This window comes from Empidonax traillii, unplaced genomic scaffold (assembly GCF_003031625.1).
Source record: "Empidonax traillii isolate 1590-97213 ecotype Southwest subspecies unplaced genomic scaffold, ASM303162v1 scaffold111:size2041728, whole genome shotgun sequence".
NCBI classification, from domain to species: domain Eukaryota; kingdom Metazoa; phylum Chordata; class Aves; order Passeriformes; family Tyrannidae; genus Empidonax; species Empidonax traillii.
In genome coordinates, this window is record NW_020955304.1 from 1,051,809 (window position 1) to 1,069,326 (window position 17,518).

At 40.4% G+C, this 17,518-nt stretch overlaps 1 protein-coding gene across 7 annotated transcripts in view; it reads right to left on the reverse strand.

Annotated features, from left to right (window-relative positions):
* Positions 1-491: 491 nt before the first annotated feature.
* KIAA0556 (KIAA0556 ortholog) overlaps positions 492-17,518 on the reverse strand; it is a 55,431-nt gene continuing 38,404 nt past the window's right edge. For 5 of the 7 annotated variants that reach the window (XM_027882805.1, XM_027882804.1, XM_027882806.1 and 2 more), the window contains exons 18-26: positions 16,109-16,274; positions 12,050-12,207; positions 11,669-11,733; positions 11,246-11,356; positions 9,349-9,488; positions 6,447-6,548; positions 5,612-5,772; positions 3,274-3,362; positions 1,760-2,000 (exon numbers count right to left, since the gene is read on the reverse strand). In XM_027882805.1, coding sequence (XP_027738606.1) covers positions 1,945-2,000; positions 3,274-3,362; positions 5,612-5,772; positions 6,447-6,548; positions 9,349-9,488; positions 11,246-11,356; positions 11,669-11,733; positions 12,050-12,207; positions 16,109-16,274 — 1,048 coding nt within the window. In that variant the 3' untranslated portion in view covers positions 1,760-1,944. Of the gene's footprint in view, positions 2,001-3,273; positions 3,363-5,611; positions 5,773-6,446; positions 6,549-9,348; positions 9,489-11,245; positions 11,357-11,668; positions 11,734-12,049; positions 12,208-12,935; positions 13,031-16,108; positions 16,275-17,518 lie in introns of those variants that run through there. The other 2 variants (XM_027882807.1, XM_027882808.1) reach the window with 2 other exon arrangements.

The window sequence follows — 17,518 nt, forward strand, 5'->3', positions numbered from 1 at the left end:
CGTTAGTCCAACACACAGGACTGGAGAGGCTCCAGACAGATACAGAGAAGACAGATGAGCACAGGAGGTCCTCTCCTCCTCATACCTTTTCAGATCAATAATAAGGATGCTGTTGTGTGCCAGGAAACACAGCAGATTTCATTTCTCTGCACATTCAATGCAATTTGCTTAGAAGAACAAACAATGTGACATCCCATTCAGAGATTGCCTGCATGACAAATCTGTGGTTGTGCCTTAAGCCTTCAAAACCTTGCTGTAGCCTCTCCTCTTCCAAATACAGACATTTATATCTGTTCTGGGCGCTCACAATATCCCTCCTTTCAGCTCCTCCTCTGTTTCATTTTGGAGTTGCCTGTTCTATGATCTGGAGTTTGGTTCTTGGTGGAGCTACACCAGGAAACGCATCACGGGGAGAATTATCAGAACAAGAGGGTTCTTTTGTCAGTGCAGATTGGGAAGATCCCTTAAACAAAGTGCAGTTACTCACACTATTTTACATTTAGAAATAAAGTGGTTTGTATTTAGTACAAAATACATTTTGTTGGTCCGTCAATACACAGAAATTTGGGAAAGGCATTCCTATCTTGTGTCTTTTAGCCAACAGCAGTGAGGTTTTAATAAGCAAATATACAAAATATTACACTCCTGACTTAGGACAGAAAGGGAAGCAGCACAGTTTGGTTCTACAGCAACAGCGGCAACACTAACTCTGTTTTACGTCTAAAAGCACATCCTGACTTCAGTGTTCATTTCTCTCTGGAAACAATCATGGACTCATCGACTGGCTTGGGTTGGAATGAGTTCTAAATGACAAAGGAAGAATCTGCTATGGAAGCAATTTATTCAGGTTGTCACAAACACCCAAGTTTCAGTGAAAAGTACATTTGCATAGCAAATCCTGCAGCATATTCATCTGGTTAGAGCTTTTGTTCCAATGCCTACATAGCAGGGTATTTTTTTGTGTGTGTAAAAATGCACCCTGCTCCTTACCTTCTGCTAATTAAAATGCATTTACCATTTCTCAGAGGTGACAATATGTTGCTGGTAACAGATGTGGATAGCGCAGCACAGAAGTATGGCCTCCTTGTTCATATAAACAAGAGCAGGCAAAATAGGAGAGAAGAAGATTGCTCTGTAGCAGGAGGACTCTGAAGAATGTGTAGAGTGCCTGTCAATGGCACTCCAGGCAAAACACATTATTTGTTTTTTTCATGGTAGTGAAATAATGAAAGAAATTATTATTTCACTGCAAAACATGAAAGAAATGACAGCTGAAATGTGCTTGCTAAACCTTGATAAACCTTCTTCCTGATCTCCATTTCCTAAAAGCATCCATCACACTTCTGCAAGCCCAGGGGAACCTTCCCAGGTGTCAGAAACAGTGTCAGCTCCTACAGAGAGCCACGGCAGCAAAACACGCAGTGGCAGCCCAGAGACAGACAGGTAAAGAGGTATTTCCTCTAGTAAGTGCATTTCCCAGAGAACTATTTACAGGCATCAGAAATAAAGCCACATTTCCTTCTAGTGAGGACCTTCATGATCATCCAGCTAGGATTTAGGAATAAAAGCTTTGAGAAATAATCTGAAGAACCCGTGGTTATCAAACCATCCTGCTTCCCCCAAGTTCTCAGTACTTGGCAGGAACAGCTGTCAGCAGTAAAGTTCTCACTCTCTCCTCTATGCTCCTTCCTCCCTGGATTGTCAGTTAAGAGATGAGGGGAAAAAAATCAGACACATCATGACAAAGAACCCTCAGGAAAATAAATTCATGCTTTAGATTTCATTCTGAAAAACATTTCCCATGCACATAAAACTGCCCCTCATAAGAACAGGAGGTGGTTCAGCAGCAGCAGCAGACATAGCAAATCTTCCACTTGGATGATGCTCATCTTGGAGATCTGGACTGCAGTTATTCAGGGCTGGATGCACCCAGGACTTCCCTTGTTATCTTTTCCTCCTCTGCAGCCCTTTCTCACACATGCAGGTTTTTGGACGCAAAGCTGGGAGGGAAAACGGAGAGCTGGTTTAGGACTGTACAGTGAAGCCACAGAGTAAGATGAGGAAGAAAAGTGCCCATTTCTCTTTCCACCCCAGAAGGAAAGCTGAGAGAGTCTTCTCAGTGATGTTTCTTACACCGACAGCGAGGGCTGCCAATTTTTTCATGGTCCCACGGATTTGCTTTCCCGTGGAATCTGGTCTGAATTTAATGCTGACACTGACCTGAGTAGGAGTTTGGACCCTCCCTCAGGAGGAGACCCTCTGAGATCTCCTCCAACCCAAACCATTGTACAAATCTGTTACCAACAACCACTGGGCTGATACCAGAACACTGGGCAATAGCTGTGATGGCCATGGCAGTGAGAGCTGTTCTACTGGCCGTGTCTGCTCTGCAGCCCAGGATGTCATTCCAACAGGCACAGACATGTCCAGGATACTTTTGGCACAGCCTGTGCTAATACACTAATAACTTTCAGGCTGGTTTTGTACAGGCAACGGGCTTTCAAATCCTTCTCCTACAGAACTGTTATTAAAAGCCATCAAATAATTTCTGCAACACTTTCTAGAGAACTAATTGGAGAAAGTGTCATGCTCAGGAGAGAAAACCAATCATAAATATACCAGTTTGGCTGAGAATTTGTAATGTACTTAGGGAGCTATTCTGAGTAATTTACAATGAATGACTGGGACTCTTCAGACTATAAATAAAATCTACTCTTTCTCCTTGGGAAAAAAATAGGGGTTGTCTTTTTAATTATCACTTTGAAAGAGAAAAGACCAACCAGAAAGACAGTGGGAGGAATAAAGTCAACATGTTTTCCCCCTTGTTACACTTATCATGATTTTGGATTTGCTCAAGGAGCAACAAGCAGCTGATACTCAGACACATCTGCATCATCTCTAAAAGCTGCTTAGGAGATCAGTGAGGATAGAACGAGCCTCTTATTCCAAAAGCTATCTATGAACCTCCACTATTAACATGAATTTCCAATTTATCTTCAGCCAGTTTCTTTCCTGAGGACTTTCCCATTTGAGTTGGTATAAACCAAATACGCCTTTGATCTATATCATCCCCTTTCAGACTTAGATATAGAATAAAAATCCTCTGGATTATGATATTCATAGTTCGTCTTCCTATGGTAGAAAAAGTTGAGCTAAACACATGTAAGAGGTGTAAGACTCCCCAGTTTTCCCAGTTTAGGTCTCTAAAAATGTTCATTATCCACACTGTCTGTAGGAAGGGATCAGAAAAAAACTGTGGAAGACAGAACTTACCTGGATCAGCCACAACTTGCTTCTTTTTGCTGTTTGTGACAATCTCATTTTCATTCATCATTCGGACGTCCTGGTCTCCCACATGATTGCTGAAAAGATGCAAATCAGTACAACAGCCAAAATAATCAACATTGTGAAAAAGTTATGAGAGTTTTTTATGGAAAAAAAGTTACCAAAAAATCACAACTTCCCGTCTGCACCCACCTGAAGGATTCCTTGCCAGTTTTAATTAGTACCATTCATTCAGGCACACATTCAAATATAAATATCACATTCACTCTACAATTTGCAAGCCTTGCCTACACAGCTTGAACCACATTAACCAAAGCGAGATTTTAAATCAGAGCTCTCCATACAGGGTATAAAAATCCCTATATGGAACTTCACACTGCTTTGTAAGGCTGGAATAGCATTATTTGAAAGTTTTCTGAACTAAACAAAATTCGTTTACTGTGACAAGTTTTACTCGCAGGCTGCTGCAAAATTTTAACCATTTCTTTTGGGGAAAGAAGTAATAACTTCCCAGTGAAATCAAACTAAACAAATCACAGGGGAAAAATGTGAGCTGAATGGAAAGGTGAAGAAAATATCACTAAAAACATCTCCCTTTCACAGACAAAACAAAACATTTGTCCCTTTGGAACACAAGAAGTGTATTTTTCTTTTCTCTGCAAACACTGCGCAAAATGGGTTTCTATTTTTGGAGAAAAATGTAACGTCTCCCAAACTGTCAGAGTGAAGCAGGGGAGCCAACACTGAAGGAAATCAGAACTTACACTATTGATGATAATAATCAGACTCAAGTTCAGGGTTCATAAAATACCGAACAGGGACGTGTGAAAGAGAACAGGCCAAAATCAGAAGTAACAACACATAAAAGCCCAAGACCGTTTTTAAAATGAAGGGATATTATCCAGCATGTCTTCTATTGCTGCTGAAATACCCTATATTTTAGTAGGGTGGGAGGTGGAAAAAAAAGGGGAAAGAAGACTGCAAAGCAGGCAAAAGAACAAAGAGCAAGAAAGCTCCTGCCCAGGAGCCTCGAGGAGAAGAGACTCAGCATGTTCTCAACTGGAGAACAGACCATGCAGTTTTGTGACCCCAAAAAGATACTCCTCTTCAAAGTAAATCAAAGGATATAAGCCTTATAACACGTGCAAAGGAAGTTATGTGAAAAAGATCTGCTGCTCCTTGTGATTTCCAATAAAATAGCTTTACTCACAGAAAGACCTGGAGCTGAGGAAAGTAAAGGTTCATTTCCCCTCCTTACTCCTTTTTATACCCCACTGAAAAAATTCTCAGAACTTTGATTTCCTCGAGACGTTTTCCTTTCAGTAGCGTTTTCACTTGAAAAATCGCCCACCTCCGAATTTCACCACGACAACACTGCCACTTGTACAAAAACATGTCTCACACAATACACCCAAACGATAATAATTTATTTAACATCTGACGGTTCCAGTGGCCAACAGCCAATGCTTTAGAGAAATCCAGGGAAAACAAACCCCGTAGGCAAATGTGAACTACTGTTCCTAATCAGGACAGCTTATGTTCCTCCTGCTACTTTCTAAATATTTTAATATTCTTCTGAATGGATCCTGTGCCATTTTGCCATGCAAAACTTGCCTTTCTTCCCCCCAGTGGTGTAGGTGCAAGACATTCTATTTGTTAGCTGTCCAACGTGCAAGAAAGTGTTCATTTCTATAAGCTTTCGTTTCTTCACTTTTCAATCCCATTTAAAATAAATTATTCTTTCAATCTTCATTTTCCTTTGCCAGGGACTGTTTTTTAGACCCTATCAATCCTAACCTTCTAAATGTAAGTGCATTTTTCACTGCATTTCATCACATTCTCTGTGAGATTGCCAACTTAGTAGTTTCAAAGTGTCGTTCCTCCAAATGCAAGTCATTTCTCATTTTAGCAAGTTCATTATTTTAGAATGTTTATAAAATAGTAGAATTCTGGTTCCTTAATTAGCATCTGTGTCAAATCAGAGGACTTTGTTTTCTTTAATTTTGATGCTTGGTTCTTTTTCATTAACTTTCTATTTTTTCCCCCCTCTATGTAATATCATTGGGATTTATTATCCCCTCTCAAAGGAAGCCTCACTTTTTTCTTCTGTGTTTATAGGCTTTCATGAAAACACATGTAAATATAAATCACAAGTCCCAGTAAGTGCACATAAAGCTGGTAATTTGGTCTTTGTATCGAAAAACCTCTTTATTTCTCATTAAGCGAGGCACTTTGGAAGGGAATTTTCTACAGCAATGCACAGATTGCTGACATCAGTCACATGCAAACATTGTTTAAAAATGAGATTGGAGATCCACTCACATACCTAATAACTCTTCTCTTCTCCTGACGGCAAATCCTCTCATCGTCGGTGAAGAGGATGGTGTGATACGGGACCACTGGGTCGCAGGTTGGGAGGATTCCTGACATCACATGGCTCACCATATCCAGAATCCCATTGTACACCAGCAAGTCATCCACCAGAAGCTACAGATATTTAACAAAACAAACAAACCAAAAACCTCACCCAGAAATCAAGCCTTGCTTTCAGCTATTGTCTCTAGCAATTAAGTAGAAATCGTTTTGCCCTATTTGTTTCACAAATCTGGTCATTAATTTAGCTTTTGTTCCTTAAAAACTTCCATTTCTATTCCCTGCTGGGGTTTGGCTGGTTTTTTTTTCTTTTCCCCCTCAAGTTTTTATGCTATCACTGATGTTTTTTAGTGCAGCTTTCATGAAGGTAATTAAAAATGTATTTCATGTTTTACATAATTGCCATTCTATTCACTGGAGTGAATCACTCTTAAATCTAGGAATTAATGAATCTCACCTCACTTCAGCTGTCTAAAACTTGGGTTTGTAGTTTAAACTAGTCTTGCAAGGCTGCTCTACAGTCAGTGGAAAAAGAAAAGCATTATCCTATCTTAAGACAATTACCTAAGAAAAAAAATCAGATAAAGTGTTCTTTCCCTGGACAAAAAAAAAGGAGGACAGATGACTGGCATAGATTATTAATTTTAATACTAAATGCACAGTTAAATGAGATGAATCCCCTCCTTTGTGATTATATGGAATCACACTTCAGTAAACTGTGAAAATCCATATAGAAATCAAGCAGCTGATTCACCAGAACATACAAAATGCACAGAAAAATTACTTACACCGAACTCTTTCACACCTCTCTGAGGCGTTTTGGCATAATTCCATAACTTGATCATTGACACGGTAGTAGGTACATCAAAAATGACATACACCCTATTCACCTGTAAAAGAGAATTAATTTATATTTAACAGCACAGATTCCCCCAAGAAATCGAATTCTCATGCATGTTGAATCAAAAGGGGTTTGTATTTGAACAGGTATAGCTGGAGGTGGGGTAACCGATGCCAAGGGCTGAAGTTCAGCATCATCCCTGCTGATAACTCACAGATGTGCTTTCTACCCCACAGCTGCCCTCTTAAAAAGAGGTATAAATTGCCAGCAGGTGACATCTAGACCATCCTGGTCGTCCTGCACTGCCTGGTAACTGGAGGCACAGTAGAGAGACACTTTTAATGAGGATTTCTTTCATCAACCAAACACAGATGTGCTGCAGGATAAGACAAACGGGTGCCTATTCTGCTCTGTTCTGTTCTACTCTATTCTGAAGGGAGCCCATAAGAAAGATGGAGAGACACTATTTACAACAGCCTGGAGTGACATGAGGGAATGGCTTCAAACTGAGAAGGGTTAGATCAGGTATTAGGAAGAAATTCCTCCCTGTGAGGGTGGGCAGGCCCTGGCACAGGTTGCCCAGAGAAGCTGTGGCTGCCCCAGCCCTGGGAGTGTCCAAGGCCAGGTTGGATGGGGCTTGGAGCAACCTGGGATAGGGAAAGGTGTCCCTGCCCGTGGGTTGGAATGAGATGGGCTTTAAGATCCCTTCCAACACTCTATTCTATCCTATTCCATTTCTTTCTACCAAATACAAATGGAATCCACCTTTCTATTTGCAAGACTAAAATTTCTCCCGTATCCCCAGACTCTGAAAGCTCTTCCAGAAATTTTGCAATTTTTGTGTGAGTTACACTAAGTGGAAGGTAGAGATAATTCTCCAGATGCTTCCTAAACAATTACTGCTTGATGTATTATTCACTTTACTTTCAGTGACGTTAATGCCAAGATGTTAAGACCAACGATTAGCCTGTAGGAAACCAATCTTGCCTGTTACAGTTAATTCTATGCTATTCCTTTTATGAGCCACTATATCAACTTTGGATCAACATATCTTAAGCTCCATCTTTAGCATCCTCTGAAGTTTTAGTCCTTTGATGTATTACAGGAGATACCACCAGATATGTTAAATCATTATGCTTTTTTCTTTCTACTGAAGAAAGAAAGGTAAATGGGATCAATAGGAATGCTTGTATCTGTGATTTTCCATTAGTCTCCAAAAGCAATTGTTAGCCCCCCTGCAAATGATAAATTTGATAAAAAAAACCCCATTCAAACAAATAAACAAAATGACAATCAGCAACAGGGGAACAAAGAATTCAAATTCTACTCAATTAGTAACAAACTTGCAAAAGGCAAAACCACTTTCAGAAGCAGAAAGGAAAAGACATTTAGAAAAAGAAAAGAAAAGCTATGATATAAATCTCCTGCAAGCAAAGAGTTAATGCAGCTTTCCAGGCAGCCAGAGTGGTTGGAGCAGCCCAGCACTGAGGGTGTGAGGACACCCAGGCTTTGGTTCAGCAGCTACAGAGGCTGAGCATCAACAGCCTGATTGCTTAATCCAGTTGTACTTCCCGGCTCAACAACCATCCCAGGGAAGATGGAGGAGAGAAAAGGACTCTGTGGATCTTAAAAAGGTGTAATTTGCTACAGTTCAAGAACAGAAAGCGCCATTAAATTCCTTCTGCCTCGTGCATTTCGCACATTACCGATTTACCCTTTAATACAGGTATTTTATGTTCTTCTGCAGTGCTTTGGTGTCAGACAGAGCAACACAAAGCAGTGTCTGCATCTCTGCCAGAACTCCAGGGACTGTTATTTCCCTTTCTGCCCCAGTGAAACAGCCTCTGCAAGCGTGGCTTTTATGAGGACAGGAGCAAACTCAGATGGTTGTCAGATCAATCATTCGTCACGTTATGATGGATATCTGAGCATCCCATCAAATCACCAGGATTCAGAATGTGGGATCTACACAGTGGGACCCTCAAGCATTACACAGACCTTCCACTTTCCTAAGAAATGCAAGTGGTCATTATTTCCAAGTATAATTAGAAACTTAATCTTATTATATCCACTGCATTACAACATGTAAGGATAAAAATTGCCTTAATTCTGTGCTTTTAAAAATCCAAGTAATAATGGAGTAAGGATTTTCCCAACACAGTTATATCACGTCAGGTTTACATTTTGTTCTCTTTTCAAATCCATCCTCTTCTAAGAAACAAACACAGCTTAATGATGTCCATAACAGGCCCATAAAAAATGCCCTCTCCCAAAACAAGGTCAGAACTTATCTAAATTTATCTGCTTTTCCTGTTTAGATTATTTGATATCCCCTATCTAAACATGGGACTACTAAAAAGGCTGAATCACTTATGGCCTTAGGACATGAAATACTAAGTCTGCCATCCCTAATCTATGAATTTGAATTCAACACAGGAAATGAGATTAAAAATAATTCTTCCTGCTGGAGCAACATTCAGTGCATTTTGTAAAAATGAATTTAAGATCCCGGTTCCCTCCCGTTTTGAAAGGTGTTTATTGTACGAAATACACGCATTAAGCTGCTTCATCATTATCTTTATCATAATAACTCAAAAACCATCTACCAGCCTGGGAAATTCTGCTGTTGCACCATGGAGACAGGAATTGCAAACCTGGGAAACCTTTATTGCTGCTGCCTGAGCAGTGGAGAGAACCTGGAATAAAAAGTGCTCCTTTTAAGAGCAGTGATTTAATATCAGTCACTAATAATAAGTTTATCTACAAATTATAGATGTTTCCCCTTTCCTCTGTGCTTCCAGCTACAGCCACACACATCACTAAGACAGAATGGGAAGGGCAAAATGTACCAAGCCAGGAAGAACTGGTGCCAGCCACATGTGTCTGCCATCAGTCGTGTCATTGACTCTGTCAATGAGTTTGTCCGGAGTTCGGATGTCTCCAGATACATCTTCCAAAACGTTGACACTGTCTGGAAAAGCAGCAATGTCTGCAAAAAAGCTTTAAGTGCAAATAACTGAAAGCAGCATTTCAGGAACACCACATTTAAAGGGTCATTCTTGCTGTCCCCAACTCCACGGATGAGTATTCACCATGACAACAGCGCTCCATGAACTTCACAGAAGTAGCTTGGGGGCATATTTTTAAAAGCAGGACAACCCTTAAAGACTCTGGCACTCAAATTCATTTTTAAAACAGGAATAAATTAACTAGCTGCATTTATTTTATTTTCAAATATGTATCTATGACTTCATCAATAAAGTTCTGTTATCAGGAACAGGCACGTCCCAGCTCTTTGATGACAAAGCCTCATTTTTCACGATAAGCTTGTGAAAACTCCTCATATAAAACCTATCTCAAGGTAAGTATCCTTGTAGGAGGTAGCCATCAGACTAGGGTTTGCTTGGGTTTCTCAGGGTTTGTGGCAAAAATCAGCAACTGTCTAATAAGACCTTTGATCAGGTCTTTGAGAGGGAAAGATTAAACCTCCCATTGAACAGGCAACCAGATTTCCTCTGTAAGAGAATATTTACATTAAAAACATATCTATGTTGAAGACAAAGAAATGTGGATGGATGGCACTGTCTTCAGCATCAAAAATCCTGAGCAATCCAATTTGAGGGATATTAATTTCCCCTTGTCCAGTTTTCTAAAAGGCCTGAGTCTCTAAGTATTTATAAAGAATTTCAGGAATAGCACAGCAATGCCTCAAGTGTTTAAGGAAAGCTCCAGACTCAGGACTGAATTATCACATCAAGTACTGCACTAAGACAAATGTGCTTTTTTAGGATCCTAATACATCCCATCAACATCACTGTACAGGCAGGAGATCATTCAAAACGAGCTGAGGGTTCTTTACCTGGCACTGGTTTGCACTGTTAAAGACATCCCAGCTAAGTTAAAGATCCCTTGCTCTTAAGACCAATTTGTTACCACTTTTCAATTTCAAAATGCTTCTTGCCCATTGCAAATGTTTCAAGTCCATCATACTATATCATCATACATATCCATACAAGACACAAACAAAAACTGGGGAAAAGGCTTTGTTGCCTTTTCACTGTATCTCTTATTTATTAGGCAATGAGGATCTTTAAGGACAGAATTCATGCAGAATTTGTCTGTTTATTCGTTCTAGTTGGCTAAGAAATGTTTCTGCCATGTAAGTGAATTGTATGCTGGGTATTGTATGTGAATTGTATGCTGGGATGGAGCATGGAAGTGTCACCTCAATGACTGCCAGTCCCTCAAACATGCCCTTCATTCCCTCTGTTGGTTATCCAGGGGACACTGAATCAAATTCCAACCCTCAGCCCTGATCTTTGTGACTGGATCAGGTGTCTAGAACAGCCTAAATCTCCAGAACAAGAGTTATGAAAAATTTCTTTCCTGGGGCCCAGTGAAAGCTTCCATAAAAAAAGGCACCGAGCTCAACCTCTTCTTGTGAATTTATAGCTCAGCAAAATTTCTGGGCCTTCCACTCTTCAGAAGAAATAAATGTCAACAGCAAAAAATACCATGTCCTTCTTAAGCCTTCCCTTCCCTACCCTTATCCTGCTTTACTGGCGCATCCCAAGTATACACTTTTCTGAAACTATCTAGAATACATAAAAACATATAGAATGAATATTCAGCACACAAACAGAAACAGGAGAGTTGATCACACAGGATCAGCTGGAAATGGAAGAAGGAGCAAGTGATGCCATATGAAAATTGGAGGGACAGGAGCGCTTGGTGTGGGAAGGATACTGTTCTCAGTCAGTAAGATTTGGTCTCCATGTTCATTGAACAGCTCAAGTCCATTCAGACCGATGTAGTATGGATCACCCCAGCTTGTCAGGAGCTGAAACTGGAAAATAACTGAAAAGCAAAATGCTGTTAAGGAAAAGTTTTGGTACTGTTACTTTGTCCTAACAGGCTATTTAATTTGCAAGTTTGAAAAAGTATCGTGCAGCCCACATCTCAATGTCCAACACTTATTTGCAGTCCAGGGGAAAAAGCTACCAGAGCATCTGAAAACAGGCCACACATTCATATATTATGTTCCTTTTATTTATTCCTAAGTCATACTTTATGCAAGCCTTTCTCGTGTTCTTGGTATCCTGTTAACTTCTTAAAGCATTCTTAAAATATTCTCTATTCTAAAAGCTAGAAAATGACAGAGAAGGATACAACCACATGGCATTAAGGGTGCTTCATAATCCATGCTGGCTTGTTCCATCCTCTTTGACCCAGTCCTGCCAAAAAAAACCAAGACAAACCAGGTTTTTTATTACCATTGGCTCATTCAGAAGAGAACAAACCCAAAGGACTAAGCCTCTACAAAGAGCACCCCTGGCCCCTCCACCTGTGATTATGGACTAGACTGTCCTCTGATCTCAATAAAATCTGGGTAATAGTTTATAATTAAGACACAATTAAACACTCTGCTCTAATTGCTCCGTATTTTCATCCAGGTGCCTCGTACAATTGGCACTGACAGAGGACGTGAAAGATTGGGAAAACAGTGAAGAGAAATCATGGTGCTCAGATAACAGAAACATCCTATTTTACCTCCTGTGCACTTTATTAGTTGGCTGGGACTGCAGATAGTCAAGAAAGAGAATTTCTTGGGCAAAGTCAAAGTGGCAATTTCCTGGTCCCTTGCGGATGAGGAACCCCTCCGGTGGGGAGATGCTGTGCCCGTCCAGCAACACATGGACCACCTTGGCCTTGTTTAAAATAACAGAACATGAGATTACATGGCATGACATAAATTAAAACAGATTGCAAACAATTGCATTCGCTTCAGAGGCTGAAGCAATTTCAGTTATTTTGCTGTTTTTATTTCATTCCCGTTTTGTGTGACATCCTTTGGCACAAGAAAGCCTAAACCAGCAGATAAGAGTTGCAACCCTTGGTGTGCAATTCAGTGTCATTGATGGGGATGGGAGAGGTGAAGATTTGGGGGGAGAAATATCCCCCCAAAAATTATTTACAGATCCTTCAATTACTGCATCTCTCTAGATCTCAGCAAACTGAAGCTTCCCTTCACAGAAAGGGTGGTCAGGCACTGGAACAGGACACCAAGGGAAGTGAGGGAGTCCCAAACCCTGGAAGAATTTAAAAGACATGTAGATGAAGCACTTGGGGACATGGTTTAGTGGTGGCCTTGGCAGTGCTGGACTCAATGATCTTAATCTTTTCCAACCCAAACAATTCTGATTCCTGGGCCTGCAGCAATATTTACACACGGGATCAGAATGGAAAGACTCAGCTTTTCAGCCAGCACATGTCCCAAAGGTGATCTTAGGAGACAGTAGACTCATCATGCACCTGAATGCTCTGCTGGGTCAGGCCTGATTGCCCAGCCCTGGCTGGAGCAACCCTTCCAGAAATCCCACAGCCTGGTGCTCTCTCCAGAGCAGCCTTTTGTGGCTCTGTTGCATTTACAGAAACCTGTATTTCACCAGGTCTATTTATCTTTGTGGCAGGTGGCACTTAGACTTTTCCAGGATCACGCAAACTCATCTGCCAAGCAGTGCTGTGTGTAACCTAAGGGCATATGAATAAAGAAAAGGTACCTTGCACCAGACAGAAAGAATTGAGCTGTGTCCACATCAGAGATGCAAACACGTCTTATACAAGCTCTGAAGATTAAACTGAATAATTCAGCCATATTTATTCAAATCATGCAGGAGCCCTGGCCCCTTCACCCTCCCCCATCAGCACCATCTGCTGCTGTGTCCATGATCCCAGTCATAGAACAATCCAATCATGCAGCAACAATTAATCACTGCATCTTGCCCTGATATATGGTAAATGTAACTTAATCATAAGCAGCATTTATTGCCCTGAGCCTTTCACTGAAGTAACAGTTTAGAAGGAACAACACCTGTAAAATATAACAACATGGCCTTTATAACTGGCACTGCAATTAAAGCCTGCTGATTAATGGACTGCACCAAAATAGATTCATTTAGTTAACAAAAAAATTTATTTAGTCTAAAAGTAAGTTTTCTCATCTTTGGATTTCATGCTTCCTGATATATAAAAGATAATCTGAGGTTAACTTAGGCTTGTATGCAAATATTTAATTTTCATTATTAGGATCTATTAAAAATATATATGCAATATTTATAGTTAAAATTCACATTTCAGGTGTCTATTTAAGAACTTTAAAATATTCTGAGCATTCTGCAAGTCCTGTATATTATCAGTGACCTGATACTCACAACAGTTCTCACATTTTTTCCTTTTGTAAAGGATGTTTTATTCAATTATTATAACATGCAATATCCCAAAAGCAACTAATTTTCCGGAAGATTTTTTTTTTCTTGCTTTGAAAACCTCAGGTATTGTACTAGACTAGAGGAGGTGCTCAGTTCACCTCCAAACATCCTGAAGATTAATCAGAAGGGAAGTGTTTGTGTGACTACTAAGTATGGAGAAATAACTGCTTCTGGTCTCATCTTTAATACACTTGGGAGCAAAGAAAGGGAATATCCTTTTCATATCAGAAGCCCTGGGTGCTACTTTCGAGCTGAATAAGCCTGCCAGGATAAGGAGAGGAAGGGAAAAACCCACTGAAATACACTTTCCTAAACAGAAACACGTCGTGAATGGGAAACCTGGAGACTTAGAGATGAAATCTTACCTATTACACCACAGCTGCTTATATTTATGTGCCCTTTCCAGCCCTCATTTCTGAGGGATTCTCATCATCTGAGAAGGCACTCAGCCGTCACATATTGCATTTTACAAATGGCATAACAAAGCCTTCACGAGGTGATTTTTCACAGAGCTGGAAATAGCACCCAAGTCTTCATTCTGACAGTTCCCTGCCATTACCCTCTCACACTAAAGCTGTGAATAGAATCCAGCAGCCTGCAGCTGCCTAGAAAATCATCATATCTCATGCCCAGGGACTGGTTCTTAGAAGGAACAGCAATACTTCAAGAGACAGATGTCATGATGCCCTGGGTTTACAGCCTAAAGCCTCCTTACTGTGACCCAGCCAATATCTTGCATTTTCAGTTTTCCAAATAATTTATTTTATCCTTCTACAGAGCTGCATCTATTTTATCCTTTTAAATTGTACCCACTTTAAATTGTACTCCTTTTAATTGTACCCACTAACTGCTGTGGGACTTTATGCATGCAGGTGGACACCTGTATCACACTCACTTCTTTTTCCCTCCTAGCCAAGTAAACACACCTTTCTTCCTTTTTCTTCTTGGTTTGGCCTCCAAAGACCAAATTCCACGTTAGATTTTGGAGATTTAGTAACCACTGCTCAGCAACAACTTAAAAATCGGTGCGTCCTCCCCATTATTCTCACCCTAAATCCAAAACACAACTCCCGGGAAGAAAATTAACTCTGTCCCAGCTGAAATCAGGACACAAATGTCACCAAACACCTTAATTTAATCCAGGGGTATATCGAGATGGGAAGCTCAAAATGCTCCAGAGCCCTCCCATGTGTCAAACGTGCTGGGTTGATGCAACGCGGCACAAAATGAGGTGCCATATGTTAAAATCTCCAGACCAATTGTGCTTTAATTGAAAGATTCTTACGCTCTGGCCCTCTGGGAGTCTTTAGCACCAAGAGCCCCCACGCTGATCCTAAAAGATGCCAGGCAGTGTTCACATTAAAGCAATTCCTGGAAGGTAAATTTACACAAAGACACAGTTGTGTAACTTTGCCACTATCTTGCCCAACCCCATGAATGTTCCAGGTCTCCAGTTTCAGCTGGGAGATTTTTTTTCCCAGAACTTTGCTGATCCCTTTTGTCCTGTCTCTCAGTTTAATACATATCAACGGTTTTCTTCTTATCTACTGGTTGAATGTGGGCATCAAAAATGCAACAGTTCTGTGTAAAAGGGGAGGTCTGGAAACAAATGGATTAATAAACTTTCTGTGCAGTAAACAGCAACTACCATTTCATTATCATTTCAAGTGCAAATACAGCAGGGAAATGAGGGACAGCCAAGCTCAGGTTGCCAACAAGGTGTAAAATTATCTCCACCAGGTGCCAATTGCCAGTCAATTGCAATAATTCAGTATGAAAAAAACAAATGCAAACCAAACAAATTTGGAAAAAGAAGAGAGGAGGTACGTTCTACATTTTTAGCTAAACTATTTTAGCAAACTGTTTAAAGATATCGACTTTCCCAGTTAAGGGTTCAAGTGACTCTTCTTGCTTCTTGGGAAAGGCAGTACTGAACTGCCTTCTGAAACTTCACTAAACAGAATTTCTGTGGGAAAAGTTTCCCTCTTACATCATTCCCTGTACTCCAGGAAACACAGGATCGTATGGTAGGTCTAAATATTAGCTATTGAGAGGATACCTCTTGAGGATCATACATCTTGAAAATAATATGTGGTATTGTATGTGTCTCTTAGAAAAATCAGCTTTGAAGATTTCTTTAAAGTATCTCTGGCTTTTTTTTTTCAATGTGTGCTGTTTGTGGAGACAGGAATGCATTACACCTGCCACAAAACTCAGACTCAGACAATCTAGAGAGATTTATGGTGTTCCATTAAGGCAGCTATATTCATTCATCATAGTACCAATTTTCCAATGCACTGCTGTATATTTTTGCTGGCAGTGCTCCTTTTCTTTTACTTACCCCTCTGTAGGTATCCTCTGGAGATTTATTATAGTTCCAAAAGCGAAGCCCTGCAATACTTTCAATTTTATCAAAATGGATTGTGAGCAGATGATCTTCTCCAAAAGAGAAGGGAATGAGCCACATATGGTCATCCTCTACTGTGATATTAGTCCCATCTATTAACCTACAAAGAGAAAAATCCATTAGCTGCAGGAAGGGAAGAGCTAGCTTCTCTCATGGAAAGCAGTGACTTTACCCGGTGTTCACTTTTCAGCTTCCAGGGCTTCTTGTGCCCACGTGCAGGAATTAAAAAGCACAGTAACCATCAAATATAACCCACAATTATTGAATTAAAGGCAGTGTGGAGAGGAAAGCCAGTATTTTCTTTAGCTGGGTCTGTTTGAGGAAAGCCAGCAAAATCTGTAGGATTTCCCTGTGCGAACAGGGGTGGGCAGAGGAAAACTCAACTACCTTTGTACCAAAGTGGCTGGAGGCAAAACTGTAAGGCCTAGGCACAATGTAACTTATTAATCATCTAGTTCCCTGCCTCAACTAGTCTCTCTGGCATTCTGCAGTGTGTTACTATGCCAACACAGCTCTGCTGGATCCAGCAAGGCGCTGGATGGCAGGTGGATAACCCTGAGAAGAGCCAGAGTTAGCTCACGTCCTTCTGCCCACAGTCACATCCCTGCTTTTTCAGAAAGCTCCCTACCAGCAGGACAATGCCTTTTCATAGCAGCACAGGCTTCAGGCTGGCCAAATGAAGTTAAATCTGTCATTTCCTCATTTTTGGAATCCTGGCTTTATATTCTCCTAATGCAAACTACGGCACACGAAGACGGAGTAAAGAATGTGAATTAATTGTCCACTGTAATTACTTTGGTACACTGCCCAAAAAAGTAAGTATATACTTAATATTTATTTAAAAGTTTAATGGAAGAATGAGTGCCAGGCTTGGCAGTTCCTTAAAGAAAAAGATTTGAGTAATGACTCTTTCACAGAAGAGCTGATTAGGGAGTCCATGAGAGAAGACATAATTCTTGACTTGAAGAGCACACAGGACTTATTCCAAATGCTACAGCTGAAGAGCACTGTAGTGTACTCAAATTCAACATGCTTCCAGAAATACCAAAAGCCAAAAAAAGCCTCTATTTCTTGTGCCCAAAGAAATTCTTAAGCGAAACAATAAAGGATGTAAAAAAAAAAAAGAATAAAAAACGTATTTCACTTCCTAAGGAAGACATCAGAAAGAGGGAGGACTTTGCAAACTCAAAGGCTCAGTAGCAGGACAAACAAATGTATTAAAAGCCATCTTTCAACGAAATTAATGATCAAAAAAACCCTAAATTGATAGGATTGTAAACTCTGGAAGGTTAAATGTGTGTGCACAGGCCAAAAAAACAGTAGGAAAGCTGGCAAGGAAAAGGC